The sequence below is a fragment of the Pomacea canaliculata genome, linkage group LG11 (genome assembly GCF_003073045.1).
Source record: "Pomacea canaliculata isolate SZHN2017 linkage group LG11, ASM307304v1, whole genome shotgun sequence".
NCBI classification, from domain to species: Eukaryota; Metazoa; Mollusca; class Gastropoda; order Architaenioglossa; family Ampullariidae; genus Pomacea; species Pomacea canaliculata.
In genome coordinates, this window is record NC_037600.1 from 3,831,100 (window position 1) to 3,858,714 (window position 27,615).

Here is a 27,615-nt window from a genome sequence, read left to right on the forward strand (position 1 = left end):
ACCATTATTTATGCTATGATTGTGAGATGAATGACAGCTATGGAATTTTTTTAACTAAAATATTTTAAAATTGTGTGAATCAGCACAACATAATCTATTTTTATATTGTAGCCTTTCTCTGAACAATACATACAAGACCTTGTTTGCCATTAGATGCTGTCTGCTGTTTTCCGAGTCATCTTTTTATTTAGGGCATTGCCTCTGTTGGCTGGGAATTTTGTTTTTGTCTCGGCACAAAATGCAGTAGCACACTATACTGGTGAGCAAAGTGGTTTACATTCTTCGTCAGACTTCTCTAAACCACTAATTTGGTGGTCTGATAATAAACAAATCAATAAGACAAGATTCTGTAGACAAGCTTTTTTTCTGAAAAAAAATGCACTGAACTTCTGTAACACACATAAGAAAAAGTCAATACTGAGCATTTTAACTATATTCTGTTTCTGCTCACACAAGCATCTGCATATAAGCACACACTATCCACACATACCTGCCCAACCATGCCTGTACATACACTCTACCAAGTAACAAAATGTGATATAGTTGTTGTCCTGCAGAAACACTTATGCATACATACACCACACACTGACACAGCTTTAACATATGGGAAGTTAGCAACAGATCGTGTTGAGTTTTTCAGTAGGTGATCACATCTTTTAACCAACAGGTGTTGTCCATGTCCACCACTATACAGTCCTCAGATCGTCACAGCATAGATATCAGTATAATCCTCATTTCTGTTATAAAATACAGTCACAATTTGAGGCAAGACTCAATGACAACATTCCCACAACACATGATTTTCTCTTCCTCTTGTTTTTACAGATGATAGTGATGTATCAAGATAGGGATATGGCAATAGTCTCTAGTCTCATTCAAAGTTTGCAATCTGTCAATGCTGCAGCTCTGATAAATACACTAGCACATCTTTTGTTGTGTTCAGCAACACAGCCCAGGAAGCACACAAACTTGACACACTTTTTACAAATGCACTGCATACCTTTCAACACATGATCTTCCTTTCTCCCCAACTGCAGTCTTTTGTCACATGACAGGCTGAGCACTATTTGGGGAGGGTGCGAGGGTCAGAGAAGGAAAAACATCATGCCAGAGAATGGTCTGATGTTTGCAAACACAAACGTGCAACACCCTTGTTGGAACAGACCTTTGTGCTCACCATCAGGTGTACAGCCTAAGGTGGTGAAGGAATTGGTCCCAGTTTGACAGGCATGTAACACCTTTCTGGGTAAAGCACCATTCATGTCTAGCGTCTCTTACATTTATCAATCCTAGGGTCGTCCTGTAAAAGCTCATTTTTTTTTATGCCAGCTGTTAGACATCATTGCATGGAGGATGCTCTGGTATATTTCATAGTGAATCCAAATATCCAAAAACACATCCACACACTGTGCATAGTACTCCTTTTGAGACATGGTTGGATGCATTTTGACAACCTGAAAGAACAAAGCTATATTTCTGCAGTGACCATCACAACAGACAATGGCATTGCCATGTCATGGGGCCCGGCAGGTGACGATATTTCAGTCAACCAAACTGAATATAAGTCCTGAGCACATCCATTTCTTGCATCTTAAATGCACAGTATGGCTGCAGAATGGCTTGTGTATCGTTCCTTTGCATGACACCTCACTCTTAATATGCCATAATATACATGCTTTATGCAAAGTTTTCAGTGTTTCATGCTTTGAAAATATTAAAAAATAAAATAAAAAATAATATGCTGCCTGGTTCTTTTCTGGTGCACAGGTGCTATGTTGAGGCCTTCCCCAGTCAGCAGCACATTGTAGTCAGTCCAGTATCCAGAGCAACATTCCTCTCTTTGACTAGACAAATCACCAAAAGCCCTTCTATTTGTTTTTTAAGTGCTGTTTTCTTTCACCTCTCAAAATGGAGGGGGTAGTCCATTAACTTGTAGCTATTCAGAACTGCTTCTCCATCTTCACTCTTCTCAATCATCTGATCAATTGAAAATTTAAAAAAAAACCAAAAAAAAAAAACCACTTCAGCATAAAAAACAGTTACTTCTGCAACTGCATTCAGATGCAGGAATAGAAGGAAATCTCTGATGAGCCTATTCCCACCTGTGTGCTTCTCAATCTACTGTCCTCCTTAATCTCGAATACAATGGTCTTGTTGCAAAGCCTTAAAACACTTCAGTGCTGTAAAAAGCTTAGCATTCTCTGCCGACTCCAGCAGCACCAATTCATCTTACAGTAGGAAGCACAGAACCATAAAACACCTGCATGTGACCTTCGTCCCTGATTTTGTAGCCAGCCTTGACAGATACTAGGGGTGAAAGGGAGGTTGGCAGATGCCTTGTATCCAAGTCTTTGCATGTTGTCAGTCCCTTTCAATCCTTCTGTTGCTTCTTATCTCAAAGACCTTCTTCAAAATCAGCCATCAAGTCGCTTTGTGCATTCATGTCAATCTTGTTGGCCATCTGGAAACAAGGTATAAATAGAAAAATTGATTTCATTTTTTAACTGGCAAAGTTCATAATAATTCCTTTTCAAGGGTTTTTTTAATTATATAGAAATGTGTGTAAAACATGAGTGTTCCTGAACCTGAGAATGTAAACAACTGGCGATGTGAGTCAGAAAACATTTGATATACTGCATGAGCTATCAGAGTCTAAAACAAGCCTGTTCACAAGCTGCTAAAAAAAAAATTTTCGGCATCAGGAGGAATTTTGTGGACTTCAGCAATCATCTGACACCTTCCGTGAACAATCTGGTACCAGAGCCTTAGCTATAGTTGAATTTTCTTTTTAATACACTTGACTGTTGTTATACTTAATTGCTTGCATTATTATTATCCGTATATATCTTAGTCTGCTCATTATGTTTTTTAATGGCTGTGTGTTTTTGTAGCATATCATTGATAACCAGTGTTTTTAGTTTGCTGTTAGTGTTTTTATTATTGTTGGTTAGCCCAAAGATTGCAACCTGTTCCAGTGGTGATGCTGTACAATATTATAGTTCAATTAATATTTTCTGAAGACCCCATATGCTCTGCTCAAATGCACCCTGTTCTCCTGAACACTGCTTGTACTTTAAATGAAAGTATATACTTCCATAAGGGTCAGACAACTACAGAGGATTTACAATTGCTCAAATGCCAATTTAAATCGCCGAAAGCAAGAGAAAGAAAAATGTAAGAAAATAAAAAAGTTCAATAAATTTTACATAAAAATATTCAACACTTACAGCTTCTCTGCGTCGACGTTCCTGCTCTTTCAGTCGCTCAACTTCTTTAACCCTATTGGCTTGCTCCATTTGAAGGGCCTGCTGCCGTCGCATTTCTTCTTCACGCTGCTGCTGTTGCTGCAGACGCTGTTTCTGGTGTATCTGATCCAGAATATCATTTTCTTCACGTTCCCTGCAGAACATATTACCACTAATTCAAGCAAAGCAGATAGAACTGAACAAGAGTTTTGAAGCAATTGAAGTTAAGAAGTAAATTAGACATTTCCTCTATAAAATGCCTGAAATGAATGAAAAAATCTTTGTAGTTATTTAACACTCATCCTTCTATGTGTGATGTGCAAGCATAAGTCAGACTCGCCTGAATAGCTTACTGCAGCTGTAAGAACTATTGTTATGCAGGAAAATAGTTTTCAGTAGTTAAAAACAGGTGCCAGCCACAAGGAAGTTGTATCACACTTTAATCAAAAGAAAACAATTTGCTGCCATGATGAGAGGGCTGAAAGGTAATTATCATCTCCTTTTCAGATGATACAATGTGAAAGGGAGAATGACAGGATAGTGGCTGCTTCATTTGAAATATAATACACTTGTTATCAAACATCAGCTGCCAAAATGCCCAACTAGGCGGGGCATCAAAAGTGCAAAATGTATCACTATTTCTCTACAGTGACACTGCAGATATACAAGCGGACTCAAATGACATGACAGATCAAAAACTGACAGTAAATTACAGCATGAAGAGTGCGTGGCAAAATCCAACCCTGGTGATGCCTAGAACACTACACAGTCTTTTATAAATGTTAACAAGTGGCAAAGTTGATTTTTCTGACTCCCCATTTTGCTACTGCAGCGTCAAGAACTTCCTATAACTTGCCAAGTGTAAAATTTCAACATTTTAAAATTACTTGGCCTTTGTGCCCGTAAAGATTTTCCTAATGCAAGTTTACAAATGTCACTTTCATGATAGCTTTTTGCACTCAAAATACATTTTTGTAATGTCTTCAATGGCAAGAGTGTATTGCAATATTTGTTATTTAGTACAGGTTATGCTGAAAACCACTAACAGTTTTAAAGTGTGTGTGTGGTGGGGTGAGAGGGGTGTAAAAAAAAAGAGTTCTCTTCAGCTTCAGATCTTTTTTTTTTTTTTAAAAAATACTGAGTAAGAAAACTTACTTTTGTTTTTCTTGTTCACGACGCAGTCGTTCTTTCTCTGCCTGTTCTTTCTGAATCTTACGGTTCATTTCCTGCTGCTTCAAAGCTTTCTCCTGTAAACCACAACTGCTTTGCATGTATAATGCCTCACATCTCATTTCAAGATCATCTTTATTTTGGTATACTAAAATGTCTCTTGTCATCTGATTAAGATATAAACCAAAACCTTTCTTTTGATACAACAAGAAGTAATAAAATGTAATCTGCGGTCAATTGCTCACGCAAGTCAACAACTATAGATGCTCTAGCCCCCAACACACCCATATTCACATGCACACAGTCTCACCCGCTCCTCCTTCTCTTTTGCTTGTTTGCGGAACTGAGCAAAACTATTGGCTGCTGCTGGTTCTTTGCGGGCCATCTGTGATGAGCTTGATTGTGAGAGACTGGCTAGGCTGGTCCAGGAATCAGCGTTTTTTAACCGTACATCCTGCTGTGTAAAAAGATGCATTCAACACCTTAAGAAACCAATACACGTTGGTCAGGTTTGAAATCTGTTCAACTCCTAAACCCTTTATAGCCAGATACGCAAGACATCATGTTATTAGTCTTTTTACTTCCCCACCTGCTAATTACAAAATATTTTAAGTGCCACAAAAGCTACCTCCCTTCACACTCTTCTTTTTTCCTACCATCTCTGGTACTCAATTACTACCTGGGATAGATATCATACAACAAACCTTCTTTTGAAAAGCTGACAAGGGCACCTTTGTTTCAGCCTTTTTCAAGTCAAGTGCACCACCAGCCACTACTACTGGAGCAGCAGCATTATGAGCTGAAGTCACTCCGTAAGATACCCCAACACCAGCTGCTGCTGCTGACAGATGAAAAGTCATACCCTACCACTTGACACTTTTTTCCAAGCTTAAAACTGCTTCATACTGCTGCTACTAACAGTCACACCATTTTAAAGACCGTCTCTTTCCCCAACTCCCACCCCCACCAAAAAAAAAAAAAAAAGGCATTATTAAAAGACTAGACAGATTCACACTTTTTCTACTGATTGAGTGCAGCTCAGTACAAGATACTATTTATAAAATTCTGAAAATACTCCACCGGAGATACACATCTACAAGCATCACCATGCACAGAAAGAGGTGGAAATTGTGACAACATATTTGTACATGGGAGGATTTAGTCACATTGATATGCCTGAGGTGATATGGTTAGGGATCAAAACGACCAGTGACCCCTAATTGTCCTCTGCGATAAAGTCTTATCTAACAAGCAGTATCTTTCAAAACATATTTCATCTATTTTACATTATTTCAAAAGAAAGTCAAAACAATGCACAAGCATTTGGCCAGAAACAGTATATTTTAAAATGTACTTATTTTATTTTTGTTTTCAATACATGACTTCTGCAAATAGTTCACAACACAGCACAAACTAATGGTCAGAAGTCGCGTTTTTTTTGGGGGGGAGTGGGGGGATGGGGGTGGGTCTGTCATAATACAGATGATATGTATATAGTGAAATATGTTCAAGAAAATTTATTTCAGGTCACCAGGAGGAGGTTATATTCTACAGTCCCAGCTTTCCACTGGCTGAGGCCTGAGTACATCAACATATCCATGTGCAATCTTTCTGTGCAAGGTGATACTAGGAAGCACATATTTCAAGAAGAGAAGGGATGGTAGGATATTCACTCAATCTTGGTGAAAAAAATTATCAAATCAGTTAAACAAAAATCTGCATCTAACTAGTCCTTTAAAGGAAAAATGTACTCACACACACATGCCAGAGGGGGAACCCTCATCTCTATTATTCATGAAATAATGAGGTTCAAAAGAAAACTTATCAAAGAGCATCCCACTTAAGAGATCTATCAACAGCGATGCAAGAAAAACTGTTACTCACAGACAGTAGCACCAGGTGGTGCAGGAGGAGCCTGTTTCACTGGGCTAGGTGGAGGGCTAGCAGAGTCTTCCTCTCCTAGGAAGTAGCTCAGACTCGATCCTGTAGATAGGTCACGTGTTGTGTTGCTGGCACCATTGCCAATGCCTGCAATGGTTCCTGGTCCTCTTACTCCAGACAGTGGGGAAACATTTTCAGGCTCCAGTCCTCGGGACAGCTCAACATCCAGTTGTGAGATCGGAGAAGTGTTAAAAGAAGCAGAAGTGGTGAAGGCGGGAGGAGAAGATGCTGAGGGTATCTGCTGCTTACTTCCACTCAGAATAGCATTCACTGAAAAAAGAACACTTGATATTACCTTTCCTCTACAATTTTACCAGTCCACCAATGATATACGATTTAATAATAAAAAAATTCCCAAAATTTAAACCTCCGTCTTGCATTTGATGCATATAAGGTAAAAGCAAAGACAGCTATTACTCACAAGTGGGTTTATTAGGCATCTGAGGTTTGGGTGTTGCCATAGCTGATGGGCGAGCAGGCTGCTGCGGCAAGTTGTGCATGATAGGAACTGTATCTGTAGGTACTGAAGCTGTACAAATTTTTTATTTAAGTTACAATTTCTTCGCACTTGTTCAGTTTTTTTTATCTTTCAAAAGTAAATCTGTTCGTTTTCATATTGTGATCCTAAGTCCATCATATGTAAGCACTAATACTGTGACTGTGCATGGTGTTTGTTCAGCATGTGCCAGTGAAGATTTTAATGAAGAATTATTAACCTAACTGAAATGTTATCTTTGCAGCAAGAATACAACCCAGACCCCTTCCCTCCAAACAAAAACCTTAAAACTACTACTACCCACCGATATAAACCGATTCTGCAGCCCACTAAGTTTGCTTGCTTGTTAGCCAGTACTGGTTTAGGAGTTACAGTTGTCATTAACAGCCATCAATTTAAAAACTAAGGGTAACCAAATACACACGACTTACCTCTCCTGGGAGACACACTTTTATGTGGACGGGAACTAGAAGTTGCAGCTACCAATGGATCCATCAAAGGACGAGCAGACAATGGAGGGGAAATGTTATGACCACCTATACTCTGCACACCTAGGCCTGCTTCGGCGGCAGTTGGAAAGGAAGGTGGTAGCCCTGATGCCAGAGTGCCAGAGGGTAGCCGAGGTAAGCGTGCGTTTGCCTGGATAAGTGGCGAGACGATGCTAGCCTCTGCCTGACTGTTTATGCTAGGGAGGACACTCCCTTGACTTGCTACCGGTCCTGGGCTGGGACTAATGGCTGGCATGGGTATGCCTGGTGTGGGGTTTTGTTTCCCACCAGCAGTAGGTGGAGGCTGCAAATTGTGATCAGGATGCTCAGTACAGTGGAAGAAAGACATGCACCATGTGCAAGTACTCTCTTACACACACAAAGCATATTCTACAACTAATCACTCTAAGCAAATTGATACCTTCACCATTAAGGTCTTAAGAGACCTTTCATCTATACAAATAAGTATACATTACATCCAGATGATGCAGAAAAAGTGGTATAAGGCTATTTACATATTGCAATAAATCATTTTTTTTCAAGGGTTGTGAAGCAAAGGTTTGCAAGGACACTGTTGCCTCACATAACCTAAATTGTACCGGCTGTTGAACCTATGAACATGGTAGGCTCCCCTTTACCTCCTATTTATAAATGGCATCATGGTGAATACTGTTTTGGTCAAATTAACCATAAATTTTTTTTATATCCCTCTTCTTCCAGTAAACTGCTCGTAGCAGCAAGTGGTCTTTGCAACGTTAAAGAAGAAATGTGCTTAGATACTACACTGCAAGTGTAATCCTTGAAAATATCACAATATGCGAATTGTCATTAAGCTTGCAGTCATGTTATTGAATACTTAAACTATTATCCTCCAACATTCCCCACCCGCATTGTCGGTCATGGATGTCTGTTACATATGGGTATCACCATCATTTATGTTTCGTGATACTGTTTATACACATATGGGATTGCACAAGTGATATTAACCTATCAGACGTCTATTGTTAGCATATTGCTGCAAACATCTATTAGTTATGTGGTCAATGGAAAGCAAGTCATTTAGCTAAATGATTTTCTTGTCAAAAATTATGCTTTTGTCATGCAACTACCCCATATATCTTTTCCCCTGTATATGCAGGTATTGTTAAAGACTGCATTTTTTTTTTTTTTTTACATTTCAAAACTTACAATTTCTAGTTTATAAGTCTAAGTTTTTAAACTACCGAAAGGCTGTACTGCAGCACATCAAGTTTTTTTTCCAGTTGTTGCAAAGGGTATTTACACAAAATTTTAAACCACAAAACACCTGACAAATTGATCCTGTGGGCAAATTTTATGCACGAGAAGGGAGATAAAAATACAAGTTACTTATCTCCAGATATTTACTGCTTGCCATACAGTGCTTTTAATATCCTAGACAGCCACAACATTGGTTTGCTACTTTTCAATGTGTGATTTGGGCTATAGGTGCAGGTGTAAAAATGTTGTGCCTAAACACAGGAGCTCTGCCACTGCTGCAGACATTCAATCAGCACAGTTAAAGAAAGGTGTATGCAGACATGAGACTACTGCATACAAGTCATGCAAAATTTGTATAGATCTAGACTATTGAAATAATGCAGCAGGAAAACAATTGATCCTTCCACTTGTGCCTAGAATCCTTAAAATAACTCATTAGCATTACATCACAGCCAACGCAACTTTTAGCAAATATGTAGCTGCTCCATGGTCATGGTAATAACATTAATGAGTTAACTTCCATTTGTGGTCAGTACAAAACCACCCCCCAGAAATGACATCCAGGGGATCAAAACCAACAGAAAAAAGGATGAATGGTAACAACTGACATCCCAGGCAAGAATGCACACTTGCTGATATCTTTGTGACAGAACATACTTTCCCCAGTACTGAAAAGGTGCATGACACCTTGGAGAAGAAAAAGCTAAAGAGCAAGAAAATAGATGCTACTTATATTAAACAGCAAAAAAAAAAAACAAAACAAAAAAACTGTGCTCCAAGTGCAGTTTAAAACACTTCACTTTCTGAAAACTTAAAGAATACAAGACCACTATTTAAGTTCTTAAAAGCTGAAGAAATCAACCAACTAGTTACACATACCATCATCACAGACCAACAGCTTGACAGCTTTTGAAGATGAACATTACTGACCACGGCACTTACACAGCTTCAACTCACAACTTATTCAACTAAAGGATTTTTCCCAATCTATCCATAGATTTTAAAACTTCTAATGACATAAAGAGACAATATTCAAAATGCCTTAACCTGCCTGCCATACCTCGTCTCACCATGAGCAAAGTCTGTAGCATAGGTCTTCTGCATATCTTTTAGACATTTGCGGTGCATACTTATCTCTACAACTGACAAACAGATGAGCAAATGTGACAATCTGCTAGAAGTGTGGCATATCTTAAACTGAGTTCGAAAAATGACTGACAGCAGAGAAAAATTCACCAGCAATGCTGACAGCAACAAGATCATGAAATGGGAATGTCAACAAGTGGCAGCATTACTGACATATCCACTGCAAGTTATCAGTACAGACCAGACCTTTGTAGCAAAGTACGACAATGACTACACGTGGTCTGAACAACACAAATTAAACAAAGAGAGATGTATAGAGCCCTTGTGCTTTGTCTGGAAGAAAAGTGATATCAACTTCAAGGGCTCAAACTATGACCAATTGTAGTATCTTGGATTTTGTTGACTTGTATCATGTAGTAAAGTTGGTATTACTGCATATCAGGATAGTCTGGAACTGACCTGCATAGTGCATATATGACCATCTGTGGCGCAGTGCAATAGGATCAACAAATGGTTCACTAAAGGTGTAAATCTGTGCACTTACATCTAGCAAGTTGGTGTAGAGTTTACTGATCACTTTACACAGTGATTTGGACTGTGACTCAAAGTATGTTTTCACTAGAAGTAGGAATTTCAGATGTATATGCAACAATTTTTGTCTCTGTTGTCACTAAAAACAGCATAGTGCATATGTGTATGAAAATTCTTCAAAATGACAAAGAATTTTTTAAACTGACAAAACAGTTAAAAAGTCAGAGCTGCTTGAATAAGATGACCTGAATTCTACACGCTCAGCATCTGCAACTACCTACTGTACAAAGCGCAGAAGTGAAAGGGTTAATGCAAAGACTGGCCATCAAAACTAAATGTACGACTATAACTATTTGTTCAATACTGTAACTGGAAAAAAACAATTTTGGGTGAGGATGCCTTGGTGTCACGTATCCATTAAAAAAAGTCTTTACATTCCATTCAATTACTATAGTAAAAAAAAAAGAAGAAAATGCTGTGAAAAAATGTTCATGAGGCTCAAAGAAACTTCACAGTAATGCTGAGAACAAAGTTAGGTTTTCAGAGCACAGATACATAAATCCAATAACACTTCCTATCACCAAAACTTTCATTGCACTGTAATGTTTAGTAGAGCCAGGTAAAATTACAGATCAGTGGGATATAATCTGAGGTTGGTGATACCCATGTTTAAGGCAGTGGTGGGGGCACAAATTTAATTCCTAAGACTACCAAAATCTGACGTCAAGAAGTCAGCAGCATGGTGGCCAACAAATTTCACTTACCCATGACTTGGCTACACTTCCATGGCTGGAGGATTTTTGTTTCTTCTTATCATGCATGAGTTCTGAAAAATCAGAGTATGCCTTTTGAGAAGGCTCCAACAATGGTTTTGCAGTTGTTAGCTGTTTGAATGAAGCGTGTGTTTGTGTATTTGCGAGATTGACAGTCACCATTTTGTTTCTGCCCAAGTCGAATCACAGCATCCCCCAATCATTAAAGTAGTTCTACTAAAAATATAACAATGGAAAGGTGTGATGACGCAAACAATGCTGACTTTACTATTTTTGACAAGATTTATCATCTATTCTTGATCTGCACCAATTGGTACAAATTACACATGGCCTGCATTCTGCAACTGAAAAAAAGAAAACTTATAGGATCTGACTTTAGATGAAGAAAAATTAGGTTCACATCAAGCTTCTATTAGCAACCAGTATAACATCCCAAGACTACTGTTCTGAATACTGCACTATAATGTTCCAAGTACAGTAATTGCTGGAATACCCAGAATTCAGTTATAATGGGCTCCTTAGCTTTAAAATGTCTCGTTACCTGAATGTAGTTTGTTGTTGCAAACATTACGGTTCAATATTATGGTCACAGCAACCTAAAATTTCAGGATCTGAATTTGTAAAGCCACTCATTAAAGTGCTCAAGACGACACAAATAATGCAGTGTGTTCGAGTCTGCCTACCAAGTTCGTAGACTGCAATGTGTCCATCTGATGTACAAGTTCATGCAGCATACTGCAGCACCAATTTTTTTAGGACAGCAGGAAATGACGTAGTTATCAACACATTTCAAGTGATAATTGCATTATTTTTAATTCTGATGTTTGAGTGCAGAATGAATTTCTAAGTAGAGGCCAGCCATTCCATTAAACTACCAAGAAAGACACCAAACAAGACAGAAGTTACAATATCATTTTATTTTAAAAAATGCACTACACATAGGACACAATTCTAGGACAATATGAATGAGTTACGTACAGAATGTCAAAACTGATACATGTTTCCTTTGATGTATTTAAAAAAAAAAAAAAAAAAAAAAAAAAGGGGCAAAAAAGACAAGAAAATACTATGCTTCAGTTTTTAAAAAATTGTATACGAGTCGTAAAAATTTGTAACACTGCAGCATAACAAAGCATGTCTATGCTGAAACAATACATACTTTGATCAAAAGCTGTTTTCTTCACAAAAACAGGGGAAAAACTTTTTATAAAGCAATTTGTGACTTTTCAGTGGGATGGACAGGAAAATGGGCAAGCTACCAACCCCAGGACCAATGTGCCTTGCAGGATGTTAATGGACATTATTCACAAAGGAATGTTCTTTCTCATGTCACTGTTTCATACATTAAGATGAGCCTAGGAGTGCATTAAATGTGTGAAAGTGGAGGCCAGTCAGGAAAATGGACAAGAAAGAAAAATGCATCAGTGAATCAGCTGTGTGTGTGAAGCAAGCTGTCGGTGCTCTTTACGAAACCAAGAATCGAGTCACCGCTTTCCTCCACAATTAGTAGAACAGGCGGAAAAATTGACCTAGATTGTCAAACAGGAACTCCCTCTACATCATGGTCTTTTAAAACGAGATAAAAAAAAATGGATGACAGATGCCGCAGGCAAACAAATGCTTTCTCTCATACGTTTTCAGTTTAACCACTCTCACGTTGCTGCTTCCATAAATTTTCTTTCTTTTTTTTTTTTTTTGGGGGGGGGGGGATGAAATGCTAGCACCATAAAGTGACAAGAATGTGCACAATGCTGGGGAAGGGAGCAAATATATTATGCCCTTCAGTGGAAAAGAATGAAAATCCATCCCACAGAAAAGTGGACATTGCCTTTGGTGTGAACAAAAGTCATCAGTTCTACTTAAGATTTATGGTGGGACTAGAGACAAAACTGATCAGTAAGTGGCTGGCCGGCCTCTACTTGAACACACACTCTGCACTCTTGGCTGAAATAACTATCAAGAACATTTACTTACCATGCACCTTAAGAGAAACTTGCATTATAAAGACATCACACCACAATGCAGCTACTATATCCAAATGTGCTTATGTGCATGTAGCTTGATGACAAGGTTCGAAAGAACAAATGATGTGGTGTGGGACTGGGGTGAGAGAAATATATTGTGTGTGTGTGTTGCGGAGGCAGGGGAGTTGGGGAGAGAGAGCAGTGGTTGGGTTGGCATAGAGACAGACATCTTTCTCACTTTATAATTTAGACAAAAGCGTAATTGATAAACTACACATGCCTGTGTGTATGCACACGCACACCCACACATACAGGATAAGGGGCAAATTGCAGATCTGACAAACGGGGGCCACAACAATGGCTTTGTAGATACGTTTCGTCAGAATGCATTTCACTGGTCACTGCCACACCTGTCAATACTGTTCTCACATCACCCATTTCTAACAACTGTTTGAGGGTGTGTCAGATCAGGGTTTGGGCCAGCCCTATCTGCTTTCTTGTGGCTTGCAGCCTTGTAAGCCCACACTATAGCTAAGTGTTCAGTAAAACAATTGCCCCTCTTTCAGACCAGGCAATGATCACCTTGTTTAATGTTCTTAAAATGGTGGTGGGAAGGGGGCAATCAAATCTGGCCCATTCATGCAAGCCAACAGTCATCATGAAGTCCTACAAACAGGCCAGTAGCTGGCCTGGACAGCCCTGCTGCTTGAAGCCATGGAGATGATTTTGTACCCTCTTAAACACTAGCACAACTGTCGGGAGTCATTTCTCTAACCTGATTCCGAGTCTGAGGATTCAGAGGAAGAAGAACTGCTACTCTCTGAACTGGAGTCAGAGCCTGAACTGCTACTGGAGCTGGCGCTCAACCGCCCACCAGCACCAACCTCTGAGCTGCCATCTTCTGTACACACAAAAACAACGAAACAATAAAGACACATTAAACGCATGGTGAACCATTACTGACAGCCTCAGAAATGTTTATACCCAACAAAATTTCCTGTTTACTTTTTCTCTTATGTCAATCTCCCAGAGTTTTAACATTAATCCCTTGTCTGTGAAAGAAAAATGTTTCAAGACTCTAGATATCATAACTTGTCTAAATATATTACACAAATAACACTGTACTATTTTATCACTTCCTCCAGTTCAAACCCATTGCACCTAAGGTAACAGCATGACAGAAGAAATATAGCCATTATAGTAAATACCAGGGATTATGGTAAAAGTTACTAGTTTGCTAAAGACCACCTTTACGTGTTTATAAACCAAAGAATAAACACTCAAATAATTTTCATGTGAACACAAATTAAATTTAAGAAAGCAAAATAGTGATATATCATAGTGTTGTAAAAGAGCTAAAAAAATTACCTTTTTTGTTAGTTTTCTTCGCTGTCTGACCTAACTGCTCTTGCACGCCCATTAGACGCCGCTCTATCTCTTGTTTCTTCTCTTGTTGAGCTACTTCCTTTGGCTTGTTTGATGGTCGTTTTACTAAAACCACAACCAAAGTACTCAACTAAGTGAAAGATTGTGAAAACAGCAATTTAAAGAGACCAGAACAAAGGAAACCTTGTTTCCACTTTGCACATGGTAATACATTAGCCTATCACTTCCTGTAAGAGCATAAATACTCTAGAACTGTTGTAAAGTAAAAAAAAAAATAATTGAAGAGCAACTAACACCACTACACAAGCAGCCACAAAAGTTTACAAGTGCTTAGTAAACCAAGTATTTTTTTTTAATTACAACAGCCACTTCTCACTTTTGTGCCATAATACACTTAAAAAAAACATCAAAACAACAGATCTGTTCATACTCACAGTATGGTTTTCGTGGCTTCTTTTTCAAGCAGGACATCACATATTTCTCAAGTTCTCTAAGAGTTGATGGCTTAAGTGTCTCAAAGTCTATCTCTATTTCATCTGGATTAGAATTACGTAGAGATGCCTCTCGAGTCTGTATTATATGCACAACTCTTCCAAGCTTGTCTCCTGCAAAGTATTCAAGGGTGATGTAAAAGACTCTTATTCTTTATCCTTGTAACTTCTTCAATAAATTTTAACAGGATATGCAAATCCTGAAAACTATTGGATAACACTACCATTACTTTTGAAAAGCCAAGCCAAACTATTTCATAAACAGACTTTTTGGAAGTCCCCTGATTTAATTCTTAACAATTCTTAAAACACTGCTGACCAGGTGCCCTTAAAGCATTTTATCTTACTAATCAATTGTCACATAAGCAAGGTATGTGACTACAAACTCAATGCCTTTTAACTTGTTTACATATCAGTAACTATAATTATGGTAAAAAACACATCAACCCCCCCCTACCCACGCCTACAATTATCATAAGATTTCCAAGCATTTTTGTAAAACTGAAATTATGTGATTCAATCAATCAGAAGGTAGGAGAAAAGAGCAGTCAACAAACTTGTCATAAAAGGAAGCTAACACACTAAATGCAAACGGAAATGGCTGAAGTCCACAAAAGCAAATGCCCTATGGTAACTAAGCTATAAAGATTCCAATCTTCTGCATGGGAACCAAACACTACAATCTCAACAGCCACCTGAAGAGGACTGACAAAGGCCTAGTCTCTATGCCAGACCTGGGCAAAGGCCGGCCCGCGGGCCGGATCCGACCCGCGGGCCGGATCCGACCCGCCTCCTGTCTCTGACCGGCCCGTCCGCTGGCCCACCCGCTAGTATAAATATATACAGTATTGGGTAAAACTGAGTTAACTATATTAGTCCGGCCCTCTAAAACCATCCCAATTTCTCATGCGGCCCCTTGGGAAAATTAATTGCCCACCCCTGCTCTATGCCATATAGATGATTTAGGACCAGCATCCCAATGAAGAAAAAACTTGTTTAAATTATAATTGTTTTAAATCATCTAGAGTTGCATAGTAGAATCTTCTTAAACTTCTATTATGAAAAGGGGAAAACTACTTTTGAGCCACTTATTAACTTGAGCATTAGAGTACAGGATAAAAACAATTTAATACCCTTTTTGCTTAAGCTCAGTTTTACTACGTTACTCTCCATAAAATTAGCCAAGACTTCTTTCAAGTATTTTTGATCTGCTCTTAAACATTCAGGTGTTTTAAGTTTACATCTACCTGATTTTAGAGAGCTGTTGATACTTAAACATGATAGATTAGGATATGGATCCCACCACCCCTCGAAAAAAAAAAAAAGTTGTAAAGTAAGAAACTGCCAGGTAACAGATGTTGCCATTTCCAAGCCCTATGGCATCAAGTAACGAAAAAGTGAACGGAAATCCTGGCATAAGACAACTGCAACAATGGAGACCCACAAGTGTGCACGCACACAGCTATGATGGAAATATTTTAGTCCCTTCCTAAATGCAGGATTTACTCATAAGGGAAGGCGGGTAATGGGTTTTAAATTACACAAGCTACATGATGGCTAAGGAAAATGTAAGGATTCCTGATTGTAGATTGTTATAAAACAAGAAGCACTACAGGGAGATGATGATCCAAAAAAGTAGAATGCGGCACAAATACTTTTAGCAAGATGATCAAACTGACTAGTGAGAATTCCTTAAAAAACCAAGAATATCATGTAACCCAACTACGTGTGGCCTAGGAACAGATATTATACAATAAATATCTCAATGCTAAACATATATTCATGAATGTATAAACACGGTCTTCATCATATCTTGAAGTGTACGTTTTGTTTTTAGGATAAACACCAAAGCACATAGATCAGGGAAACAGGTGTTTGGGTTAAGAGCTACCTTTAGAGTCTGTAGATTGAAGACAAACTCACCCATCCCCTCAACCCATCCTACCATGGTAAATGCCTAGACAACAAATATTTATCTTATTGGCACATTTATTCCAATGCTGCATATAATCCACCGAAAATTGCCACTGCAATCCATTTTCTTATAGATGATGCGAAGTATACTTCCAACTACCGAAAGACTGCCCTGCCAGGCAAGCAACATTCTCAGCCTTCCATCCAACACTTAACATGCTGTTTTGCTGGCTTTTGAATACGTCGTGTGCACACTTTGCTCCATAAAGAGCCACTACACTATAACCACCTCACACAGGCAAAACTTCCACCTTGAAGAAGACGACAGCAAGCAGCACTAACACGTGCCAGCTTACCTGGCAGCTTATTGATGTCCAGGCTGAGCTGTCTCTTTTCATCATAAGTCATTGGTTTAACATTGTCTTCATCGTCACTATCATATGGGGGAAGCACTGGGGGCTGAAGGGAAGCAGTTGAGGATTTGCGCTTTGATGTACGATTTGCTCCCTTGGATCGTTTAGAAGAGGGAGAACGCTGCTTCTTTTTCTTTGGTTTTGGAGTGTCTGTTACCACTGCTGATGGTGGGGCACTGACAACAGCACTAGTTGGGACAGAAGGTGCTGCTGGCAGTGGTTGAACAACTTCAACAGGTTCTTTTTTCACTTCAGGTTCTCTTTTTTCTTTCTTCTTCTTCTTTCTTTTGGATGTTTTTTCCCTTTTTTCTTTTATCTTTTGTAGGTGTTCCTTTGTTAGGGCAGCCAGCTGCTCTTGAACACGTGCCAGCTGGAAATACAAACATTCAAATACCTTTAAGTATGTAAATATGATGAAACTGGCATAGCTTTCTAGTTGCAAGTACATATATCTCCAGAAAAGAAAAAAAAAAACCACCCTGAAATATGCACATAACATCTGCTTGCACCTAGTCACATCTGTATTGGACCAAAAATGGTAAAGAACGGTTGCAATTGTGAATATACTTAATCAGCTGTGTCAGGCAAAAATGCCAAGTTCAGTATGCATTTTACTGCTTATGATTCAAGAAAATTTCAACTACCTGGTCTTGCAAGTCTTTTATTTTTCTCTCCCTTTCCTCCTCACTGGTGTTGCCATCATCATCACTCTCAGACTCGTCATCTGATGTGAGCAGTGAGTGGTCACCATCGTCCCCTTTGCCAATGCCAGATACACTCGCAGGTGGTGTTGGTTCTGCAGGAGCTGGCTCATCAGGCATCTTAGCAAATTTAAGCTCAAACACATCCTGCAAAACACATGTACAAAACTAATTGTTGCACTAAATGGTCCTTATTTCTCCCCCTAGTCAATTAACTACTTTTAACATGACTGCCATCTGGGAAAAGAGTAATCAGACTTTACAACAATCATTCACACCCTGGTAGGCACAGCGGCAGAATCCAAGCAAACAGAACGCTTGCAAGGACATGCACACCATATCCACCAGTGATGTTCAAATGACACGCATGATGTCATCATATTACGGCACTCAGTGGCAACCTGAATTATTTTCTGTTAGCTACAAAAATGTGCCAGAAAGCATCAAGTAATGATAATTTACACAGCACTCTTTTCCCTTCTTGTCCTCCACCTTCACTTTGCACACTTTATTTTAGCCAAGGATGCAAAACTTATGGACAAGACTCTCACAGGAGGTCTTTATTCAATCCCTGCAGACTGATAAATGAAATAGTGGACACTAAATGTAAGAAATTTTATCTGAACAGGCAATTTTACACTGGCTGGTGCTTGGTTTTTAATCAAGCTTTTGAAGCAGGATTATCTTCCCTTCCATGATTAACACTTGACTGCAAACTGGGAATGGCGTAATCAGACTTCACAACAATCATTCACACCATGGCAGGTTTCAGTGCCCGAGTCCAGGCTAGCAGAACGCTTGCAAGGACTTGCACACCAAATCCACCAAAAGATGCTCAAATGACACGCATGATGTCATCATATTACTGAACCCACTGAGCAGCAACCTGAATCATTTTCAGCTGTATTAGCTGTAAAAAATGCTATGCCAGAAAGTACTGAGCATTAACATTTTACACAGTGCTGTTTTTCTTCAATGTTCTACACCCCACTTGGTTCTGCAGGGTTTATGAAACTGAGGGTAGGGGTGGGCTTCCTATTTAATTTACACAGAACTGACTTTAGTCAAGGATGCAAAAAGTATACACAAGACCTCTTATAGGAGGTATTTACTCAATTCCTGCAGACTGATCGAAGTCGACATTTTGTGATATATGACAGTGGTTGCTGAATGTATGCAATTTTGCCTGAACATGTTAGTTTACATTGATTTTTATCAAAAGTTTTTAAAACAGGACTATACTCCCTTCCTCAATTATTTAACACATAAATGCCAACTGGGAACAGAGTAATCAGACTTCACAGCAATCATTCACACCATGGCAGGTGTGGTGCCCAAGTCCAGGCTAGCAGAACGCTTGCAAGGACTTGCACACCAAATCCACCAAAAGATGCTCAAATGACACGCATGATGTCATCATATTACATAACCTTAATTAATGGCAAGTCTAAATCTTTAAAAACTACATAAAATATATTCTTGCACAGGAAAGAGTCAAAGCTGCAACATTTAATGAAGCATTAATACTATAGGTATTTTTTTAAATTTCCACGCCTTGTTCCTACTTTTTTTTTTGTATTTTCAAATATTTAAGAAAGCAGAATATCTTCATAGAGTCAAACCATAAATTTGTAAAGAAATGAGAATAAATCAATACTCAAGAGTAAACAAAACACTTGCCTGCAGCTTTCTGGCCATAATGACTACATCTGTGTCTGGTGCATTGTACCTATAGCAGTTTGTGAAGATTAGACGCATGTCCTCTTCAAAGTCACGGACAGTTTTGTATTCTCTGTTATCCATCTTTGCCTGCCCAAAGAGAATAAAACCCCTGATTAATGAGTAGCACTAATTTACACATAAGCTACCATAAAACTAAGCTAACTGTGACATGTGATCATTCATTCTATGTTGCTCACTTACAAATATGAGTATATGTCAAACTTTAGATTAGCAATTAAAAAAACCCAGCACCACAGAAACAGTAATGTGAACTCCACCTTTACTGTGCTCAAATCCATAGGCTTTTTGATGATTTCATGATAGTCATGGAGACCAAGATTTGTGGCATCTACTGGCTTGTAGAAAGGCCATGCTATTGCCTGGAAAAGGTGATGGGAATACATAAGGGCCGAGTCAAAAGCCACAGTCTGACCTAAGGGGGAGGGGAGAGTTTCCTGCCTACAGTTTTGGGAAGTTGGGTGGGTGTCTGTTTAAAAACAAATAATAAAACCCACTGAAAATGTGTCAGGTATGATCGAGAAGACTCTAAATACAGTCAACAAGATTAATTTTTAATATTTTTTCCTTGTAACCTCTACATATTATAAGCAAAACCAATGATAAGTTTACAAGTTTTTCCCTTGCTTAAGGAAAATTATTAAACATGAAGTAACAAAGATATTGCTTGACATTCTACAAAACTGACTGTGAACCCACAATTTAAAAATATTAAAATAAAAACCTCACCGCATGTTTTTTTGTCATTAATTCCTTAACAATCTGAGCACAGTACTTCAACTGTTCAGACAATTTCCCTTTCTTGTTTTTGGAGGTACTCTGGTTCTGTTGAAGGAAACAATTAAAAACAATTACTTGTGCTACAAAGAATATGAGAATTTAAAAAGTGTACCTCATGCAAGCAATGTAGCACAAAATTATGTCTGTAGTTCTTGTAAACAGAAAGGGCCATGTGTAAAATTGCAAATTTTTATACTAGCATTGCAAATCTATTTAACATGGAGTTTGATGGAAAGGAACAAAATTTGTAGACCCAAAATTACACGAAGCCTTAAAATGAACTACCACTTTCTGAAATGAAAAAATTCAAAGTGTGATCTAGATTCTACAGTACTACAGAGAATGTGTACAGGCATCCAAATAAACTTCCTTTGCAATATCAGTACAGTTAAAAAACCCAAGATTTTACTACTCTTGTCGAAAGTTACACATGACAAAAAGGATCCCTTAAAAAACCATGCTATTATCTTCTACACAAGTTATGTGTTAATGTAGTACTCATACAAATAATGCAAGGACAGAGTGAAAAAAAGAAAATATGCCAAAATGGCGTGCTTAAGAGGTGTTAGTGATAGTCTGCTTAGATACATCTATGCACTCCATACACCAGAGCAAGTTAAACAAAATAAAGAGTACAGGAAACTGTATAATATAGACCATGAGGTCAATTCACCTCCGAATGTGGCAAAAGATGGCTATTTACCATCGTGCTGACTGCTCCCTGTTCATCAAGCAGGTCGCGTTTAGGTTTTTTAATTTGACGGACACTCTCCCTGCGAGTAGGTGGCCCATGAGAGCTGTGAGAGTTAAGTTTCTCAGGCTCATAAACCGATTCACCGTAGTCTGAAGGTACCAATTCATTTGAGTAGCCACTGGGTGTGGTTGTATCTGCTTTTCTCTTGACCCCTTTTCTTAACTGCAATTTAAGTGATTTCTTTTTTAAAAACCAAAATCGTAAGTTTTTGCATGCTGTGGTCATATTAGAAATATATTTTTTTTTAAATAAATAAACCTTACATTCCTTAACTTTGCAGTTTGTCTGAAAAAAGTGGAACTTTATTGACTTGTTTTACTGCTTATATTTTTGTCAATTTTGCTATGTGCCACCAAGTACCTATGTTAAATAAGAAATACCTTTGTAGGTTGTGGTGGTGGTACCACCCCCTGATGTTCAGCCATGGCTGGTTGTACAGACTCGAGCTCAACTGCAGGATTCATTGTCAGCTGGTTTGAAGGCCCTGCTGATAAAGCTGCAGTCAAACTGCCAGTCCTAAGAGGACCAGGGGTCAAGGATGATGGAGGTGAATATGTTGTCTGCAACAACATATTTCAATATTCCAGAAAAATACACTACATACGTATGCAGGGTCATTAAATAAATAAAAAAAAGTGTGTGTGTGTGGGGGGGAACCCATGACCACCTCCCTTCCTTTACTTAGCACCAACAAAAACACCAACACTGCTAATATTCCTCCCCCCCCCCAAAAAAAAACCCCCTCATAACTGTGTTTAAAGACCAGCCTTTTAAGCCCACCAACCACATATTGTGAACAAATGATTCACATCTTACCTGTGTCTGTGATGTGTTAGAGTGAGCTAATTTTGAGCCAGCAGCTGAGGGAGTATGGACTGTGAGAGCAGGTGGTGATGATGAATCTCCAGCACTCTCTATGTTGTTGCTCATAGTGTCCAAAGAAGAAGGAGCACCAAGCATTCCAGGTGAAGTGCCTGGTGTATTGAGGGAGGCTGCCCGCCGCAGCTTATTAGCTACTGCCCTTGCTGCTGCACCTTTGGCACCTTTCTTCCCACCACCTTTTTTGCTACTACCTTTGGTAATTTCGACTTCCTGTTGCCAATGTACCAAAAATAACATGTTTAATCCACACCAGCTGTCTACCATATATGCAAATTGTATTTCATTTATGATAAGAAGACAAGCACCAACTTAAAATAAAAAAAAATATTTGATGCACAAAACTCTGGTTTATGGTACAGTCTTAAATTTTTGGATAATTGAACAAATGCAGGTACTTCATTTCCTGATGACCAATAGCACCTACACTAACCTCAGGTGGCATTTTGGCAACCTTCAAAAGAAACAGCTTCTCCAGCTCTTGTGCCATAATTGTGATATCATCTCCAGGTTGGTTGTAGACGTAGCAGTTGGTGAACATGGTGTTGAAGTCTTGCACACAATCTTTGGCAGAGAAATATTGACTTGTTTCCAGTCTCTTTTTGATGGTACCTAAGTCCATTGGATGTTTGATGATTTTATGATAGTCCTGAAAACAAGTACAAAAATTATTGAAATGCTTTTTAACTAGTTTTAAATTAAACTACTTTCTTTTGTTGTAAAATCAGTAGACCTTGAACTGTCTGTACAGCCTCCCATCTATCACAATGATCTTGCAATGACCACACAATTATAAACATATCATTTTATACTTTATGGCGACAGTTCCATAACTTGACAAGAATCCAAAATATGCTATCATCTACATGTAAAAAACAAAAATAGGTTAATGCAGCCTTTAGCATCTAACCTTGAGATTCAGTTTTTCTGCATCTACAGGTTTGTGGAAAGGCCATGCATAATGGTGTTTCCACAAAGGGACAAGAACCTTCTTGAGAAGGTACTGCAGCTGGTTAGTGAGCCGCCCTCGCCGCAGCGACTGCACAGAGGTACCAGGTCCCTGGGAAACCAGTCTGCCCGGCTCATCATCTTCACTCTGATGATTGTCAAAGTCGTACACCTGTACATATCATTAAATAATCTTATACACTTTAAATATACGGTACTGAATATCAAATCTTATTTTTTTTCAGACCCATTGCTGCTCTGCTCATTACAGAAACGTGCTGTGGCCTCGCGGAGCCACCCCAGGCAAGATCTTCCAAGGATCTGGGAGAATTTTTTTTTTTTTTGGGGGGGGGGGGGGGGGGGAGCAGCCTTCAATACAAATTTTTGTAGGTGATTTGAATGCAGGAAATACTTAAAAGTGGTGCCATTATACATGTGTGATTTGGTTAAAGGGTAATGTTGAAAACCTTCAAGTAAAACAAGAAACACTTTAAAGCAATATAAAATAGCAAGCATGAAGCTACTGAAAATTTGTTCATTTCAGCCAAATGATGTTTCTCAAGTAAATCAAATGAAAAAAAAATTGTCACTTGGGAACTACAGGACAAAGCGGAATAACTGGAATGATGGTGATAATGACTTTGGTTTATTCACTATAATCATCAACCAGGTTTGTACTATTTTACTGTTAATTTCATTTTTAGGTCTAGGAAAAATTCTGCATTTCTGTAAAGCTAAATTACAAACACGTATCTAACTACATGGAAGGGGGGGGGGGAAATGTTCTCAAGCAACATGAAAATTTCAACACAGAACAAGTCTACTTGGCTTTGAAAAAAAAAATGGAAACATGCCTGCGCACCAACACAAAAAAACATTTATATATACTACCACTTTATCAGTTACAGTAATCCCTCACCACTTCGCGCCTCACCTTTCGTGGATTTTTATAAGTAATGGGAAAAATGATTCACGGATCTACGCTTTTTTACGGACATTATTCTAACATTAATTCTAAAATAAAGAAATTTTATGAATAATAAAATGCATATGAACTACAGTAAACAGTGTATGTATTTACTCTGAAATGAGAACCAGCACCTTTTGCCTGAGACACTACGCGCCTGCTCACAATTATAAACAACAGTGTGGGAATGGTTATTAAGGAAATGGGAAAGGTTTGTGTAGGGTAAAAGTATGGGGGTGGAAGTTTATAAAGCCTTAATATAGTGCATAAATACACAGTTTCTATTTCACAGACTTTTCGGTTATCGTGGGTAATTCTGGAACGTATCTCTACCTCATGAACTTGATCACTTTTCTGATTACTACTAACAGAATGCTCTATAATCTGCAAAGAATACAGGCCTCTCAGTGGTTTTATACTTACAGAGTTGTCAGTCATTTTAGATGGGCTTGTCAGATTACCATTGGACCTGAAAGAGGGAAAAAAGTTTCAATACAGGATTTGATCACCTTTTCATACATGTAAAAAGTAAAACTCTTGAGCTAATGACGCACAAGTATTTTTAACATCTGATAAAGCTTATTTGCATTGAATCCCAATTCATTTTGAGGTTTATTTTTAGGTTGGAAATGTCCATATCAACACTTTTAATATACGACCATATCTATAATCCTTTCATTTATAATTTTGTTTCTTTGGGTAAGCACAGATATTCATGCTCCTACAGGGCTATTATGTTCTAACTTCTGCCCTGAAGACTTTGCGCATGATTCAATAACGAATTCCTCTGATGAAGATATTTTAATTCTCATTTATGAAGCTTAAGCAGCCCTCATGCTTTTATGTTTAGTGCCAAATAGCAAAGTTATAGAATAAGAGATATCAACATATAATATAGTCCCAGTTTATCTTGCATTTCAAATATTGGAAAAGGATTAGTAGTAACATAAAAGAGGATGTATGATTCACAACTAGGCAACTATGCTGGAAATTCCCTGCTACAAAGCGTGATGATAAGGGGATGATGAGCCTAGACTGAAGTTATCTTGCATATCAGATTAAACACTTCTGTGGGCTCTACAAATTGACAGCTGACAAATGTTTATTAATTATATTTTAAGTCAGGATTTTCAGCAGTAGGAATGCTACATCTATAGGAAAATTAGAAACTTAGTTTAAACATTAGTCTTCAAGAAAATAAATACTTTATAAACGATTGTCAAGAGGAAATAAGAATAGCGAAATGCATGGGCATAATTTTCTTCAGATATCCCTAACTTTTTACAAAAAAAAGGGTACCATTCCTGTTAGGTTGACGGGCACGTTTTCCAGTCACTTTTTGGAAAGCTTTAAACCCATGACCCTCAAAATTTTAATCACTCACAAGTTGAGCTCCTCCCGAAGCAAGCTACATACCTTCTAACCCTGACAGCACTAAAATTTACTGTGTTTCATGATCATTATGCTACATACAATAATCTATACAGCAACTGCACTAACTCATTTCCAAGACACTAGACCATTCTTAAAGCTATAGTTAGTGGTGCAACCTGTTCATGTACCAAAGTTACAAAAACATTTATTCCACTTGCTGCTATTTTTGTTTTGGGCAAGTTGTCACACAACCGTTTTTATGCAATAATTGCTTTACAAAAGGTCTCATGAGGTTTTCATACCACTTACCCCTCCCTGCCTGGTATTAACATCTACACTGACAATTCTAACTTGAAATTTGAAAGGAAAAAACTCAAATAGCTCCATATTAAATTTGATGTATAAAATGCAGATATTTTATAATAATTGAATGGGATCCAAGCACAACCTGTTACGCCATTAAGTTTTCAGTTTTATATTTGAAAGAGTTGGGGTCAAGTCCCTGACGCGAAAGTCAAATCATTTATAGTATACCTCTGTATTGTTTTTGCTCTACCTCAAAATATTTAATGCATTATCATTAAGCTCACACAAGTTATATGCCATGATTAAAATCACTATTACAAAAATTTCAAAACTGTTTCTGGGGTTACATTTTGTAACTACATATTGATGTTTTAGTATCGAAAGAGAATTTACATATGCTCTGGAACTGATTGATTCATGGTAAATAAAAGACATAAAATCATCACATTATTGTGCAACAATAATGCCTCTTTATGCTTGTTAAATTGTATTCACTGGGTCATGTTAATGGGGCTGGGAAAATGGTATGTTCGTAAGCATAATCAGCATTTGTGCATGTGTTTTACACATTATGCCGAACGATCACCAATAATAACTTAATGGTTTTGGCATAGCAATAAAACGGCAACATCCTCAACCTTTACGAATATACTCTATGAACTACCTACTTTATGTCTATGGCGTAAAACACACGAGGATGGTACTTCATCATAAGAGACTTACTTATTATCAGCCGATAATTATATTTTAGTTAATTCCGCACTACGCGTCATCGATAGTTGATAGGTACCTATCTCTTTTTTTTCAGGCGGTTAGCCAACTTTATAATGTAAGCCTATTATCAGTATCATACACACGATTCACACCACGGCAACCTTACAACTAAGAAGTGAATGAAATCAACTCTGCTTGAAAATGGGTCAGCGTGACCGAATTACGAAGCACCAATACTCCATTATAAGGTGTACATATTAAACTTGCATGGAACACCCAACTACATCATAATAATAGTTTGCATTAAAAATTCCAGACTACGTGGTCAGTGACTCATTTCGCATGTGACCCGCTGCAAACATGGCCGACACAAAGAAGTTCAATGGCCTGCAAACGCCTAATCCTTAATTTAAGTTTCTAGGAAATTATACTTAAATAATGCTTAAATACCGAAAGACTACCGTCATAGTTACTAAAACAAAAGGTTCTTCGCATTTTCAAAACAGAGTTGGCTTCGGTGGAAAGGAAACAAACACGGAAATTGTACAAAGAGGACAATGACGACGTTCACCCCGGCGAAGGCGAGGTTGTTTATTATTGAAAAACTGTTCCGTAGTTCCGTCGGCTCAAATACAAGAAATGTCTCTCATACGACAGAAGAAAACGTATTCTGGTTATTCCTTAGTTGAACCGGAATATCATATTTCATTACATGCTATGCAGAACTACTACAATAAACAGAAATGTTAGCCTCTTTCGAAATGTTAGCCAGACTTGCCAGCTTGTAGAAACCAGCCACAATGGCGGACATCTCTTCGAAAAGTTTAGTCGCTTCCAGTTTAAAAATTCTGCCACAGAGAATCCAAATACAATAAATGTTGTCAAAGTACCCTGCGTTGACGTTTGGGGCATTCTGCTGGTACCCATGCAGCGCCGGATGGCTCTTCGGGTCCATAACTTTAGTTAGATTCTCCAACACACCATTGGCTTTGGTCAACAGCATCCCACACTGCAGCTACAGCTAAAACCCTTTTATAACGCCTCGTTCAAAAACGCCGATTTTGATTGGTCAGTTTTATCACATGATGGCAAAAGGAGAAGTTTCTTCAATAATAGGTTTCATATTTAACTGAAAGCTCTGCATACTAGAACTTTGTTGTAGAAGGGACCACACGGTAGAGCACAGCTATCAAAAAAACATTGGTACCGCGTAAATCCAACGAGCTTAAACGACGACGACCCTGTTCCAACTGATGAGCTCGCGAACATTGTGCAATCTACTTTCTTTCAAGCCCATTGGCTAAAGAGGTCACGT

General features: G+C 38.3%; 1 protein-coding gene and 3 non-coding genes across 8 annotated transcripts; all 4 read right to left on the reverse strand.

Annotated features, from left to right (window-relative positions):
• Positions 1-161: 161 nt before the first annotated feature.
• LOC112575057 (bromodomain-containing protein 2-like) lies at positions 162-27,585 on the reverse strand. Of its 5 annotated transcripts, none has more exons than XM_025256588.1 (24): positions 27,191-27,585; positions 24,330-24,375; positions 22,902-23,111; positions 22,425-22,640; positions 21,929-22,204; positions 21,493-21,672; positions 21,062-21,274; positions 20,308-20,403; positions 19,839-19,940; positions 19,519-19,647; positions 17,782-17,985; positions 17,081-17,507; positions 14,754-14,924; positions 14,302-14,424; positions 13,709-13,834; positions 10,961-11,022; positions 7,284-7,644; positions 6,778-6,885; positions 6,300-6,626; positions 5,120-5,253; positions 4,726-4,872; positions 4,401-4,492; positions 3,228-3,399; positions 162-2,461 (listed from the first exon to the last, which is right to left on the reverse strand). In XM_025256588.1, exons 1-24 carry the CDS (start codon positions 27,301-27,303, stop codon positions 2,396-2,398), a joined length of 4,101 nt encoding a protein of 1,366 aa, XP_025112373.1. In that variant the 5' UTR covers positions 27,304-27,585; the 3' UTR covers positions 162-2,395. The 5 variants fall into 5 exon arrangements, with proteins under 5 accessions (XP_025112373.1, XP_025112372.1, XP_025112370.1 ...); XM_025256587.1 differs by having other exon boundaries at positions 5,120-5,256; XM_025256585.1 differs by having other exon boundaries at positions 21,032-21,274.
• On the reverse strand, positions 18,087-18,223 carry LOC112576389. The gene has a single exon (XR_003101829.1). It is a non-coding gene; the product is annotated as a small nucleolar RNA SNORD10 (small nucleolar RNA).
• Positions 18,566-18,704, reverse strand: LOC112576387. The gene has a single exon (XR_003101827.1). It is a non-coding gene; the product is annotated as a small nucleolar RNA SNORD10 (small nucleolar RNA).
• Positions 19,126-19,263, reverse strand: LOC112576388. Its single transcript, XR_003101828.1, has one exon. It is a non-coding gene; the product is annotated as a small nucleolar RNA SNORD10 (small nucleolar RNA).
• Positions 27,586-27,615: the final 30 nt, after the last annotated feature.